This window comes from Anopheles nili, chromosome 3 (assembly GCF_943737925.1).
Source record: "Anopheles nili chromosome 3, idAnoNiliSN_F5_01, whole genome shotgun sequence".
Classification (NCBI taxonomy): domain Eukaryota; kingdom Metazoa; phylum Arthropoda; class Insecta; order Diptera; family Culicidae; genus Anopheles; species Anopheles nili.
This window is the reverse complement of record NC_071292.1, coordinates 55,921,833-55,942,594: the sequence shown is the minus strand read 5'-3', so window position 1 is coordinate 55,942,594 and position 20,762 is coordinate 55,921,833. Positions and strand designations below refer to the sequence as shown.

The following is a 20,762-nucleotide window of genomic DNA, read 5'->3' as shown; positions in this document are numbered from 1 at the left end:
TTAAGCGCGAGACGGCGGCCTTTCGGAATCAGCCTCGAGGAGAGGGTTCCTGTTCGCGATTACCAAACCACACCAACCGACCGCAACGTCATCGCTCACCGTAACCCACCCGGGGCGAGGGGGACCGGGGTGTGTGGGTGGCCTGGGTGGGTGGAATGGAAAGGAGGGCGAACCCTCCGAAATGCTTCGAACGCCCGCTCCCGAAAGGGTGGCTCAACGCAAACGCAAACGCGCGCGCACCCGACCGGTTCAGTGATCGCTGAGGGGTTTAATTTTTAACCAGTTACCCAAGTCACCAGGGCTGCGAATGAGACACGGGGTGGGTGGTGAAACGGTGGTCCGGGTGGTCCGAAAGTGAAAAATTTACGTCCCCGGCAAGCAAGCTTTAGGGAGTGCCACACCAGCGATCGGTGCGGCGCGATTCGCGAGAATCTCCGCGACGTCGGCACGATGTGGTGATGAGAATGTTAATTTCTAACAACCCAACAGACCTACCCCTATCGAGATGGGTGGGTGGGGATCGTTGCACTGCATCCCTTAGCACACAGCGAGGGCACAATCGAGCGTGCCTTTCATTTCTGGCGTGACTCATGCGCTAAGGGGTAGAATTTCTTCCCGCTCGTTCGAAACGACTGAGCAAAGTGCTGATCTGTGCGCTCATTTTAATGCCAGCCGTGTCGTGGTAGCCCATCCTTTCCCAGCGACGATCGCGGAATCATCCGGCACGGTACTACGATCAATCATAAACGGTTTCCTTCCTTCTGTCGACTTCACCTTGGTTTTACCGTTCCGATGGAGGCGCTCCAACGTGTTGAACGGCTAGTGAACTGTTTTTTTCTTTTCTGAGGTTTTTACCGAAGGACCGAGTGGAAAGAATTTAGTCCAGGGTTACTACCGAGCCGTATTACGTCAAACGTGCCGCTGGGACGCACATCATCACTCTGCCTCGAGGAGGACCGGGTCCCCATCGAGGGGTTTGCAGTTTTATGGGGTGGTTTTGTTGTCCCCTCCCCCTTGAAGCTATATTTAAAACACCAGCTCCAACCAGAAGAAAGGCGGACACCAAATTGGACCTGCAGACGTGCACGAGCACTAAAGGCAGGAGTTGAAGCCACTCAAGGATAACACCCCGAGGGAGCTCGTTAATTAAGAGTGGAAGGCATTTCACGAAAGTACAGCCCCAAAGCGAGCGAGCGAGCGAGACGAGGCGAGCAGAAATTCTCCGGCATTGAAGTCGCTCGTGTGAAGGCTCTTCGGGTGGGTTTTAACCGCTGGGATTACCGAACCGAGCATGGGCTTGGCCTATGAGGCTGGGGGTTGAGCGCGATCAAATATTGATGACACCAATCGCCTGCCATCGAAGAAGGGCATATTTGGAGACGACACCCGGGCGGTGGTGACTGGTGGAATGGAAGACTGGCGGCACGGAACGGATAAATAAGGCTGAAGAAGAAGAGTAAACAAAAAAAATTGGTGATATCTGAAACAAACAAGCACATAGGAAAGGGAAGCTAACTCAACCGCAGCCACGCCGCCATGAGGAAGCCATCGTGGGAGCCGTTGTTAATGGAGCATAGGTGACTGCGTTTTTGGTATGCCGTTGCCGTGGTAACATTCAACAATCGCCGGCTGCTCATCAGCGACGGGTAAGGCCGCCACTTTGGGCCATTGGCGAACGGCACCGTTGCCTAACACCGTTGCCGATGAATAATTCTGTTATGAAAAGAACACGATTTATGGCGGGGGCAATAAAGCGCGCCTGCAACGCGCAGAGAACGCCAAGCCGAAATGCGCCGTGAGGCGTCTTCGAATGGCACTTAATTTGGCATTCACCTGACACCAGCGAACCGATTGGCATGCAAAACGCGTTCAAACGGCTGTCCAAAATTACCTCTGATGGAAAATGTCGATCGGGCAACGCCTCCAGGCAGGGTGAGAGAATACTGTGATCGCAGGAACGGGATTTTCGTTTTGCGTTCCGTCCGGGTCCTTGTGCACAATTGCATCACCGCGAGTCTGGTTTTCATGTTCATATATTTCATAGAAATTACAATAAATTTGAAAATATTATAATTTAACAAATGCGTCCGTTCCGCGTCGCCGTTTACATTGTGTTTTTTTTTTGTTTTTTTTCTGTCTTCTTGTGGTTTGTTGGCTTTAATTTCTCAATTCAAACATTTCTGCTCGCTAGCGCTTTCACCGGCTTTCGTTTGGCATCCTTATTAGTTCTTTTCGTTTGTGTATGACTGTGTGTGTTTTTGTGCAACATTTCTTATGTGCTTTCCCTAGCCAGTTTAGCACAGCATCGCCGCCCAACTCAGGATAATGGTGCATGGTGCACCTTGGCCGCCCGGATTCTATTCTAGCTTGTTCAATTTCTCTCTGTGTGTATTTGTGCGGCTTTGTTTGCTTGTGTTTTTTGGCATATGTGCGATTTGCTATGGTTCGTTTGCGCCACAACCGCTTTGCTGGTGCGTTTTCATCTTCGAACGGTTCCGGCGGCCGGTTTTCTCTTATCCATACCCGGGCCCGGTTGTTGGCGGTTTTTTGTTTTGCTTTTAGTTTTCGTTAGTCCCTCCGCGCTCGAAACGAGCTTTTGGAGGTCTTTTCCGTTTCCTTTTCTTCTTTGGCAACTTTCACCCGCTTCCGTCTCGCATGTTCGGGAGTTCGGGAGCTCGCTTTGGTTTCCCTTTCCGTCGCATGAGATGAAACGTTATCTATTCACATTTTGGCTTCGTTTTTTTTCTTCTGTGTTTGGCGGTGTGCTGGAGTTGGGATGGATTGTGTCTTTCTTCTTTTGTCTTTGGGGTTGGGGGGTTGCCGGTTGTAAGGATGCGTTGTTTTTTGGTTTGTTTGTTTTAGTTTGTGCTTCCGGGAACGCTTGCCTGCCACCTTAAAACGTACCTATTTACATAGTGCCGAGCGAAATCCGTTTCGTACCGGTTTTGCGGGCTCGTGCTAACCCCGATTTGAACATCGAACGGTGTTTGGCCATCCCAGAGACCTCTCTCCCTCGTGAACGGCTCGGCGCGGCTACAGTGGTCCTGATCGATCGCTTCCTTGCCCTTGAGGGCCGTGGCCAAAAGCAACCCGAGCGCCAGCAGCACGCTAATGGACGCCACCGTCGGAGCCTTTCCCGCTCGACTTGCATCTCAATTATAGCAAATTAGCACCTTCGCGCACGTTGGCGAGGCTGTGCAGACTTTGGTCCGCACCCTAAACATCATAATTTCAGCCACCCGCGAGTCCTTGATCCGGTGCGGCTAAGTAGCGGGCTCGCCATTTATCATGCTGCCGATTTGTGTGGCGTGCACGGGGTGTCGAAGACCCGCGCGAATGTTCGTCCAAGCTGGCCTCAAACGGGCCAATTCGCGTGAGTTGTGTAGCGAATCGGTAGCACGACAAGGCGCGCGAAAAAAAAGGCGCGAGAATATTAATCATTCCGCGAAACTGAATGGGTTCGTTTTCTCTAATGCCCGTCCACAAGATATGGCCGTGCGAGACATCGCAGATCATAAATTTGAGGATTGAGAGCAAGTTCATCCCACACCCGAACACGCACGGGGTGCGATGGGCGCACGAATGTTAAGGCCATCGGTGGCTCTTCTAATTCGCACCATACGCAGGACCACCGCTCGAACCGGTTGATTTCGTGAGCTGGCGAAACGAACCAAAACGAGTCCTCCCGGGATGCCTTGTGAGTCCTCTTTTCTGTCGCGAATTTGTACCTTTGGCCGAACGGGAGCAGATCGCAAAAGCCCAACCATATTCCATACATTCCATGCCACTCATTCGAAACCGATCCCGCCACTTTCCATTGCCTACGCTCATAAGTAATCATAGTTGCTTTTTTGTTGTTGTTGTTTTATCTAAAAATTTGGCAGTTTGGCTTTTTCCTCGCTCCGCGCTCGATGTCACTATTATTTAATAAAACTAGTTCAGTGGAACGATCGAACCCAGGGGGTGAGTCGGTTTCATCTTGTGTCCCAGGCATTGGCGTCCCGCGGCGAGGAACTGGTTTCCCTATTTAGTGTCTAATTTTCCTCCATTTATCCTTTCATTCTCGCTCTCTCTCTCTATCTTGCGTACGTTATCTTCATTCCCTCGCTGCTCGGATCTCGCGGATATATTCATCGACGCGCGGTTTCGCCGTTCGCGGTATTTTTGAACAACACCTAGGGATGGGTTTCGCCCACGGCGTGCGTTTCACCGGCGATGATAAGGAGTACAGGTGTTCGCACGTGTGGCTCGCGTTCGTCAAAGCAGGGAGTGGTCGGTTATAAAATTGCCTGTGCCGGTTATGCTTTCCGCTGCCCGCAGTCATATAATACAGGTCCGGCTGGCGCCTGAACCGTTTGTCTCGTTTTTTTTTCTAGCTTATTTTGGACTATAACATTATACTGTTTTCTTTGATTAATTTTCTATACTATTTCAATCCATCACTTATCGCAAATCGGCTTCCTCTTCGTGGCCGTTTCGTTTCGTGCCATATTAGCTTTGGTATTTAAATGCTAGTAAACGCTTTAGTACCTCTTCTTTTTTGTATAAGTGTTCTGTGTGAGTGTGTACTTTGCATTTGGCTCCAAGTGGATCTGCAATCGGCATCCTTTGGCGATCCAATTGTTGCTTTCAAAATTTTGTTACTTTCTAATACGATTTGTAGGCTTGTGTTTGTTTGTTTGTGTGTGTGTGTGTATTGAAAGTGGTTTGTTTGTGGCAATCCCTATACAAGAACAAATCACTATTACGTTGGCAATATCATCAACAGCCGCACGACTAGGTTCATTCGCTCGCGCCTAACTTGCTTACGTTGCTTAAAGTTTATCGGAAATTTTAAACCCCATCTACATCTGCTTCCTACATTCGCTTTACACTACCGCTTTTCGGCGACCCCTTTTTATTTTACTATTTACTAGGAAATGGCAGTAATGCTGTATTTTCTCGGTTGCTTGCATGCGCGAAATCAATCATTGGCAAAGAATTTAAAATCGATGAAAACGTAACATCTCGCAGCCAAAACACAGTACGCAGCCGAAATTCAAACGAAAGTTAGGCTGCGTCTTGTGGAGAGCAGAGGGCTAGCGAGTGTTATACCGTAGTATAACATTGGCGTAAGGTACACGTGCGTTGATACACGTGGCTTTCAAACGATATCGAAAGTAGCTTCCCTCGCTAGACTGAACTTAAAGCACGTCTTGCAGCGTGTGTATGGGTCCGTTTAAAATATACTGGTTGCATTCTACTACATAGCAGGGGTTGACGTGTCAGGCATGACTGTTCTACGGTTTGGTTCTGATCTGATTGGCGCATGTATGCAAATGGCCGTATTCGTGCTGTACTTGCTGAGTTTATGAATTGTTTGTGTTTTTCGATTCTGCTTTGGGTGCTTTGCGTATTGCTTCACACACCGTTGGTCCCGTTTATTGGAATTCCTCTTACTTTCACTAATAGGTATGGCCATGTACCATCTCCATATTGCATCCTTCTGTCTGCACCAACGCGACCCAGTTGGGAATGCATTTCATAAGAACGTGATACCTATCTTCTTCCAGCATCCGATGTGGTGTGAAAATGTCATGTACCCTTTTGCGTTGTTTGAGTGTTTACTGGAACCAGAGTTCGTTTCCAAGAGTTTAAAATGGTGTAGCCTGATAGTGAGCTCAAACTGATCTGACGGTTTCCATTGGTGTGCAGAAGCTAAGACCTTGGACAGCATTTAAAAAAGCCTTGGATCGCGCAATCCAAAACAGAAAATGATGCACACAATGCATCGAGCAACAGTCGAAATAAACAAATACAGTTTGAAAGAGAATAAGTAATTGTGGCGATGAACTGCATAGAATGTAATAATGTGGTTCATGTTTCCGTGCAAGGTTGTATGAATAGGATGTCTCCGATCATATTCCGCAAGTGGATCGACTTCATCCGTGCTAGGAACACATTCTACTAGAATCGCGAGGGAGGATATAATCTCATTCTCTTGTGCCTTCCAAACGGGACAGGGTTTTCGCTTCGATTCGTTTACTATATCTAACTATTTAGAATATGCGGCTGTGTTGCTTTCGTGCTGCTTTTTACCGACGTACATATCGACGTATTTTACCGAACGTTAGTTTCATGCTTTTTAACTTCAATCTTCGTATGTACAAAGCGTCATAAACGTTCAAACTTAACCGTAACGACTGTGGCCTTCGAACCACTTTGGCCGAAATAAATGTCCTTCGTGGTACGAGGGATATGCTTCAGAAATAACCACGGGGAAAGGTACAACATTGACAGACGTATGTGCCATATGTGTGATGGTGGATAGAAATTCTCAACGTAGACTGGAAAATGTTCTATACTCCTGACAGATCCTTATTACTCTCGTATGCATCTTGGGATTCCTTAGTGTATATGGGATTTTCGTTTGGCCATTCCTGAACGTTTGTTCTGCAAATAGTATACACACAGGCGCAATGCGCGAAAGGATGTCGCAAATGCAGCGGTCATTGCATGTCGCATTGCAACTGTGGGGGAAAATGAGGTCCTCTATTTACAAACAATACTGGAGACTGAGATCAAACGAAATAAAGAAACCTTTGATGCTTCTTTTGCTTAAAACTTAAACAGTGCAGATCTTTCAAGATCGTCGATTACTTGATCGTTTCGCAATTCTTTCGCAAAATTCAACCGCATTGATGGTCCACGTTTGGCATTAGACCGTGAGTTTGTTGCGAATAGATTTTTTTCGTAATAAATTAGTAACAAACATTTGCTCCTTTCTCTTCAGTTCCTCAAGGATTCACTTAGCCTTAGTTAGTATAGTTAGTAGTTAAAACCCAATTTGTAATGGAAAGTTGTGAGTGTATCCGCCTTCCGTCGGCTTCATTCGCTCGGTATAATTAGAGCTGATTAACATTAGTATCTATCGAACTCGTGGTGTACCGGAATGATAACGTGTGTGTGTGTGTGTATTTTTTTGTTTGTTTCAAATTTTGAATTGAAAGTGCGCTCACATAGTTCGGTACGGAAAAATGAGGACGCGTATTCCCTGCTGTTTGACGCCGGATACTCTGACTTTTCGCAGAGAAATAATAGTTCTCTAGTTATGGGTCCGGTTTTCGTCCCGTCGAGCTTCCAACACCTAGCCTGAAACACAGTGAAGGTAACACGAATGACCCTGATGACAGTGTGAGATAGTTGCGGCTCACGTTTTAGGATAAATGTCTGCTTGTCGTTCGACCCATGTGCTTTGATAAACAATATCTACTCTAGCGCCTTCTCGATATCCAAACCTGATCTCGATCGTCTAGGAATGTGTTTCGTGTTCGCTTCTGTACAGTGAAATATTCACAATGCGCTTGCCTTCCAACGGCAATCGACGCTCTGCAGCCGGCTCCACAGCATCGTTCGTTCAACTTTTACGCGCCCTTTTGCCATATTGTCCTGTCGTACGATGATGGCGCAATAATGCTTTTTTGTGTGTTGTTGCTCGAAACCTGTACTACTCGCTCTCCGTACCGCTGCACGAAGCACAATTTTTATCACTTGTGTTGATGAACCGTATGAATACATGCTTTTTTGTTTATTTGTTTGGTAGCTATCGATTTTGTGGCTTGTCCTTGCACCGCTGACTGGTGGCGATGGTGCTGGAACTCGTTGCCTCAAGACGCTCAAATGCTCACATCTCTTCCACACGGGGACTCGGTATAGGGAATGTCCTTATACTAGGCTACATTAATTGATCCGATTCCGTGCTCGACCTAACGTTACAAAGCTGAATCGGGAACTCGAATGAGGCTGCTCGCTTCCATGACGAATCGAGGCTCGTTCAGTTCATACTAATTTGTCGGGGCTTGTGTGTTTCTCTTGCGTGGGTTCTACAATTCATCTCGTGGTATTGGCGTCATAATATACATGTTATACACCACCGCGCACCATCCGTCCAGCGCGCCTGTACAAGAGCGAGTTACGCGAGCACGCGAACTAATTTTTCCTCACGATCGGTCGGCGATAAATATTCCAGCCGTGATCCGATATCAATTTCCCGCACGATTACGGAAACCGTGCGCCGCGTGAGAGTTTGAGTGGGGTTCGTGTGTGGTTGTGTGGTTGTCCTGTTTCCGTATTGCCAACTAGCTGCCTTCTGCCAAAGAAAACCCATCGTCGTGCCGTCTTTGGGTAGAGATCTCCGTTTTGTAGATGTTTTTTGCTTCTTTTCTTTTCGATTTTGTTCGCTTCGTCAGGATTTAGTTTAGAGGTTTCGGATTGCTCTAGGCGTCCCCCTCTGTGTACGCTGTGGGTCCATCTCTGCTGTCCTCGCCCGTGGCTATCGATTCCGAACCGATCCGGAAGCGACGTGTGGAGCCTTATCGGATGCCATCGGGCAAGCGGATGGTGTGTTGAACTCTAGGAAGTTATTAGAACGCAACGCCTCGCAACCTCAGAGATCGGTTAATCCGATAATCCTAGCCTCATGCATAAATTCGATGCACGAGCTCCGAGTTCCGGGTGTTCCGGTCGCGTCAGGCGTGGATTGAACGGAAGAAAGGTGGGAGAGTGAGGGAAAGGACCCGACAAAGGATAGCCACCAGAGGCGATTGTCTCCAAAACGAGACGCCAGCGAAGACTGCTGATGAGGCGGAACCACACGAACAGCGAGTTCGACGAAATTCCAAAGCTAGACTGTCGAAATGAGGCGTCAGAGAGGGGGCGCCCAGTCGCACAAGGTCCTCAAGGATCTTCAGGGGTCCACGTCGGTTTCGTTCAGGTCATGCAGCGCACATACACCAGGGCAACTTTTTGAGGCAGCTCGCTTCCGTGTTATATGATGCTCTCGCGGTTCCGCTCGAGGTCTTCGGTTTCGTTCTCCTGGCTGACGCTGGATGCGGACGATGCGCCGCAGATCTGCATCTCGATCTCCGCCAGCCGGTGTTCGACCTCCCACTGTTGCTGGGCGAGCTTTGCGTTCAGCGTGAAGTTTTCCGACTCGACCGTGTGCAGGCGCTCGCGTAGCCGCTTGATTTCGCCCTCGAGAGCCTCGTGTGAGCCAAGCAGCGGTGTCGCACCGGACGACTCGATGTGCGTTAGCGAGCCGCAGGGGGGTCCTTTTTTGGAGAGGGAAGAAGCAAAAAATGCGTCATGGTCTGTAAGCGATTGAACTTCGGGGTTGGGCGCGAGAGGTTCGTGATGCGAATTGAATCCAGTGGCGGGAAGGAGTACTAATCGTGATTTACGGCATGGAATTCGCTAGTAGCAAATTTTGAAACGAAAGAACGAAGGAACGCAACGCAACTACCCATGCAGTACGAGTGCTAGTGTGAAAGATGGTAATTCGTGTGTGATACGAAAGATGTGCATAAGGAGCGTAAAAGCTAGGTGCACGTGTGCGAGAGAGATAGATCGATAGATAGCTAGAGAGAAATGGAGAGAATGGGAGAGAAAGAGATAGTATGAAATGATCAGCAAAGAAAACATCTGAAAATGCTTCGTGTTCCGGTGAGCATGGTCATGTGTTCGCTACACAAACATCTGGAAAACTGTGTTAACTGCTTCGTATACGCCTCAAGGACTAGTTCGAACGGACACTACGGCGGCGGAATGGGAATGAAGGACGCTCACACGCGAGACGCCTTCAACCGCCCCGAAAGGACGAACCGACTTACCTGTCCGGCACGGTTGCGACTGCGGTCGGGCCAGATGGGATGCGGTCCGACTTCGCGGCCGTTCCTCGGAACTGTGCAGGCTCGGGCTGATCGAGCCAGGCGATTGCGGTTGCCGACTGCTGCCCACGTCACCTCTATGCGACCGCGGGCTCGTGATGCGGCTGTTGCCAGGAACCAGAAGCCGGAAGTCGGCGTGCGAGAGACAGAGATGCGTGTCAAGCCGGGACGAGTGTCCTTGCGGCCGGTGGCGGACGCTTACTTACCTGCCCGAGGGAGGAGCGTACGAGGGCGCCATCATCGAGCCCGCCGACGTGATGGCCGTCGTGGGCGATATCCACATGTCCTCGATCGTGGTGCGGCCCTTCGTCTCCACTAGACCTGGTGTCGATTGGCAGCGTCCCATAGCAACTTTAGTAAATTAATCACAAAAATAGGCACACAGTTAACACAGTAACACTCTAGTGAAACAACCGACAGAACAGTTAGACACAGACACGGGCCCACTTCCGGAGGTGCAGCTTGCCGAAGGGCTTCCCTTTCGTTGAGGGGTCGCAAAATCCTGGGGTAGTTGTTCGAAAGGTACGAAAAAGGGCACACCGGAAGGCCGCCCTTTGGGGATGCACTGCTGCACTTCGCTGACACATGTACGCGATGTTGCATGCAAAATTCAAGTGCTACGAAGCGCTAACTAGCCGTAGATAAGATGCATATAATTACGACAGAGAAGCGAAAACGGAAAAGCGACACAAAGTAAAGAACAATAAATAAAACGATCACGATGCGCTTGGCCGGGGCCTTAGGGCTGGAAGCTGCTAATGAAACGAGGACGTTAGCGCGCTTGGCAACATAATTTAAATCACCCGTCTCAATTTGATATCGTACGGGAAAGAATGGCGAGAAGATTAACGTGTCGGGAAAAGGAAAAAAAGAAGTCCTTCACAGCAGCCCGCAAGCTTGTGCAACGAAAACAAACACGTTTGGCGTTGAGTCGGTCGGATGGGGCAGGCTTGGTCTTCTAAAGGCTCTTGTTCTTCCTGGGAACGTGGCAAATTTAATCTCGTTTCCATCCACGCTCTTTCACTCTATCTCTATCTCTTTCTCTCTGTAGAGTGAATTGTGGCCAACGCCCGGTGACATTTTCTTCCGTTGCTCGGTTATTGTGGCGAGTACAACCAGCATCCGGGCACGGGATAATGCGCTCGCTCTAACCCGACACCCCATCTCGACGACACAGAAGAAAGAAATATGGATAGCACGGCAAGGACCTCCAGCATCAGCGCCAGGCGACGACAAGTGCGCCACCAACAAATGACATCAAACGAGCTGCCGGTGCAGCGGCACAAACCAGAACCGAACGCAAACCATAATATGTCATGAGCACGTCCCGGCGCGTTGGAGTCCTTGCAAGGACCGAAACAATCGCAATCACCCGCACCGGGCTAATGCGAGACGCCTGAGCTTGCCTGGAAGCCAAAAGCTAGAACGGAGTCCTTTCGGAACTGGGTGGTAGGCGAAGGATCGATACGATTGTTTGGGACGCACGTAATTCTATTTTGCACGTTGTGGCGATCGGTCGACGAGCTTATACAGCTCACCGTACGAGGCCGTTGATTGAAATTTGGTGTACCTTCAATTTGGCCACAGCCGAATTGTCGAGTAAGGAAACCAGCGGCAGTTGCATAATCAGCGACCAGATATGGGAAAGCTCGCCACAGTATACGGGGTTATCTTAAACACACGAGCGTCTCAGAAGGAGCCTTGGAGTTTACTTTCATTTGTGCATGAAATCTATGAAATGAATTTGTGATAACAAATAAATGGCTGTTCAAAAGTACAAATAACAGTCAATGAATTGAAACATTAAATGAATACTTCTTTTTACTGCCAACCATTAAGAAAAATGTCAGAAATCATAAAAGCAGCAAAGCCAACGTAAACGAGTCCTGCATGGAGGCCCGCTTCATAATGCAAATTTTGGTCTTGACCTTTAACATTAATAGGTTTTGAAAGGCTAAAAGATGCTTTGTGAAAGATAAATAATAGATAAAATATTGCAATATTGATAGAATTAAGACGAGTAAAGTAAGGTAGAGGAATGTTTCTGATGAATAGGCAAAACGACTCAAGAGACGTTTTGGTACGAGAAGTGGAAAATAACACAAAGGAAAGATAGATAAGTTTTCTATTACACGTGATCAGAGAGGAACCAAAATAATTAGAAAGATTGGAACTAAAACAGGATCGAAATGCCATTGGCATAGTGATTCCCTAAAACAACATCGACCCTTCAGAAGTTCTGGTACCGTGGCTAGTTACAAATGATAATTGAATGAAAAACAGAGATTAGATTTCATGCAACCTAATTGTGTCTGATGCCATTACGTCCGCGCACCCCACAAGCATGTCCTGACGGATTGTCCAAACAAAACCGAAACAAACAAACAAAAAGGATCCGCCACACTCAAGCAAGCAGCAAACGCAGCAACATAAAGGACGATCGCATCAGCGCAGTTGCAGCCCCCGAAGCGCCCGCAAGCCAACACAAACAGAAAAGCCAATTTTTGCAAGCTTACTAAATCACGGATAAAAAGCACCGTCACCGGTCCATCCCTAGCTCCAGGCTGCGGCCACATGTATGGTCCGTGGGCCGAGAGGATATCGAGGCCACACACAAGCATACACGTGCTCGCGCGTGAGAAGGGCGTCAGATCCGGCGCAGTTCTAATGGAGCATCGCGTCCTCCGGCGCGCATCGACAGCTTGAGACAGCGAGACGCTACTAGTTTCGGCTGCCAATGTACACGGTACGTTACCTTTTTCTAGCGGTGCCTTCTTGTACTTCTCGAGCCGCTTCACGGCGATGGCCTCGAGCCGCACGCGGGCCGCCGGGTACTCCTTCAGCACGTCCCACATGTCCTTTTTGCTCAGCACGAACAGATCGCTGTAGCCGACCGAGCGGACGCTCGCTGTACGACGGTTTCCTGCAGCCAGTGGGGGTAGGGGGTGAATGGGTTGGGGTTGCGTGGATGGGTGTGAGTGTGGGTGTGTGCGTGTATTGGTTTTTTATTTATGGCAAGGACCATCGCCACCGAAAGAAAAAAAAAGGAAGGAATTCGAATTTTGGGGACCCGGTTGGATTGGTCATTTTCGGTGCCCCGGGAAGGATGATGGTGGAGCGATGATGGGATGGAAGCGGAATGAGGACGGATGTGTGGCAAGATTGTCCAGGAGCAGGATAAGATTGGCGTCCGTTGGCGTCGTGAAGGAGCCATTGATGATGGTGGAGACGAAGCCGGATTTCGATCACAAACGGGCAGGAGATTGGTGATAATTCCGTAACGGTTTTTCGGTGTCGTGTGTGCGTTTGAATCGCCATTTTGCGAAGATTAAATATTTGATTGCCGTGAGGACGAGTGTTGGAGAGTGTGTTGTGTGCGTGTGGGAGGATGTGCGTGCGAGTGTTGGAGCGAAAGTGGGCCGTGCGGTTTGTCGGAGGTTAGTGAGCCATTTTCGTTCGGTGCCGAGTCGCCGGTGCAAGTGGTTTCAGGGCAAGAGAAGAGAAACAAAATAATCCGATTAGTTTAAGGAAGATGTACGCGCGCTGCTGAGAGGAAAGTGGAAATGTATGGGACAAGAGGGGCTGGTTTTTTTCTTAGAATAAATGTATGAATGTGGCTTCGAAATGAGGCTAAATAGAGAGACATAGTTAAATGGCAAAATGTGAACAGGATCAAAACGAACCGAGAGAGAGATTGGAATACGATAAGAAGTAGATAATGAAACAGAACAGGTATGAGACGGAGAAGAAACTTTTAGTTTGATAAGAACAAAACAAAAAGAGAAATAGACGAATTATGGATGCGACATATACGGAAAAGGAATAATGGCTCAAAATTTGACCACCGAGTAAGTAAAGAATAGCAAAGAGGGGGATCAGATAATGGTAGCGACAAAAGAACAGAAGCTAATCAAAGACGGTCCAATGAGAAAAGCTGAAACATCACCTTTTGAGGCGGAAAGCGTCCCGATTGAGGATATAAATTAATGAAACACACATTCATAGCTTCGTTTTTGTGCAGTTTTTTTTTTAACGGAAGACAACTAAAACTTATAATAAAATAATCTATTTCTAAATCAAACAAAATACAATAGAAAGGAAAAAAAAACAAGAGCAAGCAAACCAATTTAGAACAAGGATTAAACAGGGTCTCTGATCGCGTATACACTTCCCGCGTTAAGATAAAACTCCTCGATCCTTCGGGTACACCGAAGGAGACAGCATAAAAGTGCATCGATGTGCACCGTGGCCCAATGCAATTATGTTCACATTAGTAAAACCCAGCTCACTCGCCATTAGCGTCAGCGGACCGTGCCATAGGAACGAGGATTACCATGGATTGATTAAAAATATGCTAATTTAGATGCGCTTCACGGACGGACCAGCAGAGAACGCCGGGACTCGTTAAGCAATTTTAACGAAAATCCGATAGCCAAGCAAGTGCAACGGGTGGCTCATCTAGGCAGAAGCGACGCATGACGTGGAACTTTGGTCCCGTTTCAGGCGGTATTAGATATTTATTGGGATGGTGATATTTCCAGTGGTCGGATGGATCGTTAACAAATCCGATCCCCATTGGATATCGGCGCCATCGAAAGCGGAAAAGAAGTTTTGTAATTAAAGAACTTTTAAAACCAACGACCCACCTTGCTGGAAGGACACCACCGAGAAAAAGGTCCTTCGAAAGAGTTTGGGAAGCATAATGTACGCACATCAAAACCGGTCAGAATTTGCTGATGCTCGGGCCCATTTTAAGTGCTATAACCAGCACAAACAGGCTTCATAATTTAGCAACGACAAATCGAAATCAGATTGGCATCAATTAGAGATGAGCACGTTTCGAGGCGCTTAAACAGCCATTAAGCGAAAAAGGGTTTCCATGTGCCACTGCCGTCGTCATGGAGCAAAGGAAGCAAATGGAGCAACAAAAAACTACCTCTAATAAACATTTTAAAGCCGTGTTAGAAGGTCGCTTCGAGTTCCAAGATTACCTTTCAGGCGCTCTCGCGAAAACCTGGCTCGGATCTGATCGGCTGTTACGCTGGGGCTCCACGTGCCCGTGGGCCTTGAATGGTGGTTTAATTTTAAATGATTACGCTTTCATTCGCAAACCTAACGCTTGCGGCGGTTCAATCAACGGGTGCCCGAAGGCACGCGCCGAGCGGCGTTGGTGGGCGCAGCAAAACCGCCAATGGTTTAATTAAATTCATCTCGTTCCGCCGTGGAATGGATGCACGAATTGAATTGTTCAATTATGTGAGCCCGCCGTTACCGTCGTCGGGCGTGTCGTCGAGGGCGCACACTGGCACCCGGGAAACTACATGTTGATGAGGCCGATGTGCGAACAAGTGACATAATTGGGTGCAAACTCCCGGCGCCCATCGCCCCACAGACACACACGGGCTCGCGAACCGTATAGTGAGCGCGAATATGCTGAGGCGCTACAAATTCGATGAAGATAACCCCAACCCGGTAATGAAGAGCCCACGTGGGATTATGTGAGGCGCTAAAAAAGTAATTAAAATTCGGTGGCTCCCATGTGCAAAGAAGGCACCGTTGTCACGAGGATTGGTATCAAAAAGTAAAGCTCAGTAAAATATGGCACACCCGTTTGGAAAAGCTCTTAAGATGCATACACCCCCCATGAAGACTTTAAAGAGCGCTTTCCACTATCAATAAAGAACCGCATTCGAATCTGTTCATCCGTTTTGCAGCCACAAAATTATCGCTTCCAATGGAACGGATAAAAAGGCGGTAAGGTGCCTTCAGAGAACCAGCTATGGAAAATTACTTAACGCTGCTTTATTTCTGGCCTATAACACCTGACCCGGGCGACATTTGCCTGTGGTTTGGTTCGACAATGCAACTCCCGAGGTGCAGTCGACCATGCCCCATGCACGGTAAGCTTCTTTATACGGATCAAAGGAGGGATTTTGGTTTCAGTTCTTTTTATACCCTGCGTGTGTGAGCGTTCGACGTTGCAACACACCACACTGGCAGGTTACTATCTGACTGGCACTCGTGCGCCCTGTGAGATATGCAATTTTCTTCTAAGCTTCGAAACTCACTCGAGCATGTATCGTAACGAGCATTAGAAGTGTACCGGTGAGGTTTGAGGCGAAACCGTTATGAGGGTGCTTATGGAGAGCGAGGAGTGCTGCATTTGAAACAAAAAGGCGCTAGCTTCCGGTCTGGTACCGGAAGAGGTTTTCCAGGAAGCTTTTCGCAAGAACGCACCGGGCAGACGCAGAGGGCAACGTTTGTTTGTGTGCGGAAAAAGGCCCATCGGGATTAGTCGAAACCTCCATTAGATTATAGTTGATTAATCTGCCGATTTAGAATTTGAATGCTAATGTCCGTTTGCTGGTTGCGGGTGCCAAAACCACGCACCAAGGTGACTCAACAAGTACCGGCTAAGAGAGAGCGGGCCATGATTTATTTGTGATTTAAATTGCAGTCCAGCCCTGTTGCTGTTCGGGGTAAAGGGTGAGCCCGACTTAGAGCTGTTAAGGATCAGCTTCGAGCTTCTGAGGAATTATTTTATTGCTCGCATGGAGTACATAGTGATATTTTGTATCACGCAGTCTTTTTATGTTGAGGAGAATGAAATGAAAAAAAAAACGTGAGAAGAAAGGAGGTAAAGACTAACAAAAAATTTAAAATAAAATATCATAAGAAAATTGTTGTGCTGTAAAACAGTGTACGATGCTATTGCGGAAGGAAAGATTCATATCGAGAGATCGTTCTGGACAAATGCTACGCATCCAATCGAATCAAAATGCAATCCACACCAATGCAGCAAGACGCTTGACAAAAAGCTTCGAAACACAAAGAAGTACGCTGAAGTTTGATTCAAGAAACTGGATGCTTTCGATCCTGTAGCTTGAACTAAAAGAAGGAATGTTGGAAAAGGTAGCAAAATAATGTAGAAACAAAAACACGCACACAATCCATCCATGGAAGGTAGAGTAGAAAAAAAAACACCAAAAATGATCGAGCGCGGGATGGTCAGCTAGAGATGGGGAGAGCAAAATGAACATTCAACTGAACTGGGTGCGAAAAGGGACTCGTTATCTAGTGATGAGGCGAATAAAGGGGAATGGTGCACGACACGATCATATAATACTGATAATAAATATATAATATACTGATGTTTGGTAAGGTATTATAGCCAAGCAAAGCTTCAACTGAACGATAGTTATTGATTGAAATTTCGGTACTTTCGTTTCTGTTGATTTTGGTATGCTCAATTATGATTTGGTTTCATGTTCGGTATGCACTACGGTTACGAGTTACTGATATCTTCGGGCTATCAAACATCGAGGAAACGGTTCGACTACGAGTTACTGCAAAACGTACGCAAACTAGGCTCCAGACTAACTCTGCGATTACTGGTTGTTGTTGTTGTTTTTTTATGATTCGTTTTTGCCGGTTCCGTTCAGAACCATCTACTAACGGCTTGGTTGTTAGATCGATTTGGGGGTGGGGTGTTCTACGGTTCTAGCTGAGGGGGTTGGATGAAAAGGGTGGAAAGAATGCTCTGCCACAGGGGCATTTTAACATCTACACAGAGATAGGTACAGAGATAGCAAGATGGGGAAAAATAGAGACAGAGAGACAGATAGATTTGAAGTATAGATAGAGAGTGAGAGTTAGAGAGCGATGGAGCACATGTATGCAAACATGAAGTATGGAGCTTCCGTGAAGCTAAGAATGGCGTCGATGACGTCGAAAGTGGGAGAAAAGAAGAAAGTACGATCGGTTCGAAAGCACCCGAACGGGGGCGAAGCACAATTTCGCGAACTTTCTTCGAGTCTTTCGGCCAACTGCGAGGAAGGATCGTAAGCGAGTTGGAGTTTAGAATACTGGGTTAGCTTGGGGTTTAGTTTGGTGTCGGGCTCACAAAAGCCCAGGCAGCAGAGGGCAGTAACGTTACGCTACGCAGAGAGAATGAGCGGGGGTTCGGGTCAATAGGGTCATGGGGCGGGAGAGTTTTTGATTGTTTCTAGCTACTTTGAATATTAGCAAATGGTACGATTAGTAGTAAAAAAGAAAGTGTCTCCTAGCTTTGACCTCGCCGGTGTGCCGTTGCGGTGGTTCGTTGGGAAATTGCAGTAGGAGAGTCCTGAGACGTTCGCATTTCGCATATCGCTCGCGTCAAACAATCGCGTTTCGTGCGGTTTTTCGCTTGATTTTTACTTTCTAGCTTTCGATACTGCGTCGACGTCGGTGGTCGAGTTGCGGGAGGTGGTTCGTTGGGAGGAGAAGGTGGCCCGAGCGCACAAACACAAACCATCCCTCTCCCCGCGTGCATTATAGTGCATTTTTATTACTATTATTATGTTTTGCAAACGAGGCTGACCCCGAGCGAACGGGAGCGACAATTTCGACATTCGAATAGAGCGGTTTATCGCACTTTATATTCTCGCAATTTGACTCTAGTTTTAGCTTTCGGTTTGGAACTTTTCATTGACATTTTGTTTGTTTTGTTCGAACGATGAATGAGAAAAAGATACAACGTCAATAACAACAGTATTTTGCTTGGCTATCATATTTACCGAGCGCTTTACCTGCCGTACCCATGTTGAGGATACTGATCTCGCCGAAGTAGGAGCCCGCCTTCAGCGACGCCATCACCGTCTTGCCGTTGTCGGCCACCACCTGCAGTCGCCCCCGGTTCACTATGTACATCTCCTTGCCGACCTCTCCTGTGGACGAGAAACGGGCATTCGCGTAACTATAATGTGCCCGCGTAAGACCGAAGCTTTCGAGACGGGGGCCACTGGCAGCTGTTAAAGGATTCGCGCGGTTCCAGGAGCTTGTTTAAGCGCACGAAAACACGCACACGTAAACCGCCCTTTCCAGTGATGCGGGCGTGCTTACTTTGAAACTATTATCTGCCAGCGGTGTGAGCCAATGTCGGGTCCTAGATTAGTGCGCTCTGGTAAGGCGAGTAGGAGCTTAGATGTGCCGAATGTGCTCCATTCCAGCCCGGTTCGAGCTGCAGCACATCTGTCGCTTGTCTTGCACCATACCCAGCGGGGTTCTACGCAAAACCCGCATCCCAAATGCGCACGTTCGGCGGGACACCGGTAGCCGACAAAAATCTAATTGTTCTTCCATCTTCAAAACCGCGCATAGTTCGGAGTCGACTCTGGCTTTAACACGATCCCCTCCGGGGACGCTTTGCTGGTGCGTCGGGACAAAAGCTATACGCTTTACAAAATTGCGCCGGGGGTTTACGCAAGCTGCCGGAACTGGTGCGCCGTAAATATAGCGGTGGGTTGGGGTTGTGGTAAAGACAATTTTCTTTGCCACAGGCTAGGGAAAAAGGTCGCTCGCGGAAAGTCGGAAGGTGACAGTCGCGGCGTGATAGTTTCGCGGTAGTTTATTCCGGAAGCTCGTGCAAGAGTGCAAGTCACGTTCTACGGTGGTCTAGAGTCGTTGATCGGTACGACGAGGATGTTGGAGGGAATGTCGGAAATCCACCGGGGAAAAACCTCGTAGCATAGTGGGGCTTACCTTTGCGACAGATGAAGTCACCGGGAGAGAATAGAACCGGCCGAAGTTTTAGCACCAGCTCGCACAGGAATCCCGCCTCGGTATTTTGAAATATTTCTACTCGCTTAAGTGTATCTAAATGAACATTTATAGCTATCTCAGCCTGCAAAAGAGAAAAAAACGAAACGAAAAGTGGGCGATGAATGACGCAAAAGAAACCTCCGACAGTCCACCGTTGGCTCACCTTTAATTTATCAGGAAGACATGATACAGCCCGCTCCTCGTCCGAGCACTTTTGCGTCAGCCAGAGGTAATCAAACCATTTTATGACTTTCACCTGTAGATGATTGGGCACTCTTCGCATCCGCATGTAGGTCTTGACACCGTCCAGCTTGGCTGTGGGAGAGAAAAACCGATAGCGTCGGATCAGTTTGAGTGGGGTGCGCCATTTTGTCCCTTCTGCTCTTGCGTATTTCTGGCTCCATTCACCGCGCGGTGGCTATATAGAACAGGCTAAATGGAGCGATCAATGGGCCGATATAAATAGAGCAAACATCGCAGCATCAGAGGATCCTTGGATCCAGGTCCGTCCCCGGGACGACGCGCCGAGGACGAAGTTAATCAAACGCGTTAAGCTTTTGACTCCCCGGGAGGTCAGAGATGCCGGACTGGTGTCGCTTCAATGACGCCATGACGCTGGAGCCGAACTACTGAGTGCTTTGATTAAAAACGATTACTCAGGGGACCTCGAGCGAGGGCGCTTCCTGCGCGTGTTCGAACACACCGGGCACCGGGCGTCAGACAACAGCTCGTCCGACAGCAGCACGGGCACCAGCACATGCACATGGCGCCGCTTCTTTGTTGCACTTTTAATGCAGCACGCTCCGGTTGATAATGCCGAGCAATTGTTTTCCCTCGCTTCCCGGCTGGCGGGCGTTTTATGGCGATGTCTTTGCTACCTTACAATATTGCATCGCTTCTTGTCTGGGACCGGGACCGTGCCAAAGCCGGCAAAAGCAGCCGGTTTCCGGGCAGCCGAGCCAGCCGAGCCAGCCGAGATCCGCACTCCGGGCGGGGGTTAAGTTGTCCGACATTAAGAAGACTTTATGACACTTATCTTTTATTATGCTTGCTCCGGGGGCCCTCGGTGCAACGTCGATCGGGTAGCCGAGCGCATGGTTGAGGTGCACATAATGGTGCAATCATTCTCCCTGCAAGCAGGAACTTCGGTTCAGTTCTTCCGGGGTGCCTTTGGATGCCGTCCAGGCCATCGATTGAACCGGGGGGTTGGCGAGTGGATGCAACAAAGTTCTCGCGGCTTGCGATCCATCAGCATCAGGGGTGAGATTGTGCCGATGTCGATAAAACTGTGTACGAATCGCTGCCATATGGTGGAGCACCAGAAGAAGATTAGCCTGCTGGTGGATAGTGTGTCCTTCTTTTCGAGGTAGCACCAAGTGCCACATGAAAAGGGATGCTTTGCAAACAACTCCTTGAGCTTCCTAGAAATCGATCGCTTGGTGTGTGGAGTGTGAAAGTGTATAATCTTGACTAATC

The 20,762-nt window shown here is 48.4% G+C and overlaps 1 protein-coding gene across 1 annotated transcript in view; it reads right to left on the bottom strand.

Annotated features, from left to right (window-relative positions):
• Nucleotides 1-8,805: 8,805 nt before the first annotated feature.
• Nucleotides 8,806-20,762, bottom strand: part of LOC128725714 (cyclic nucleotide-gated cation channel alpha-3) — a 45,754-nt gene continuing 33,797 nt past the window's right edge. Inside the window, exons 5-11 of the mRNA XM_053819480.1 lie at nt 19,450-19,601; nt 19,227-19,368; nt 18,263-18,412; nt 12,460-12,627; nt 9,911-10,055; nt 9,648-9,808; nt 8,806-9,089 (exon numbers count right to left, since the gene is read on the bottom strand). Coding sequence (XP_053675455.1) covers nt 8,806-9,089; nt 9,648-9,808; nt 9,911-10,055; nt 12,460-12,627; nt 18,263-18,412; nt 19,227-19,368; nt 19,450-19,601 — 1,202 coding nt within the window. The remainder of the gene's footprint in view (nt 9,090-9,647; nt 9,809-9,910; nt 10,056-12,459; nt 12,628-18,262; nt 18,413-19,226; nt 19,369-19,449; nt 19,602-20,762) is intronic.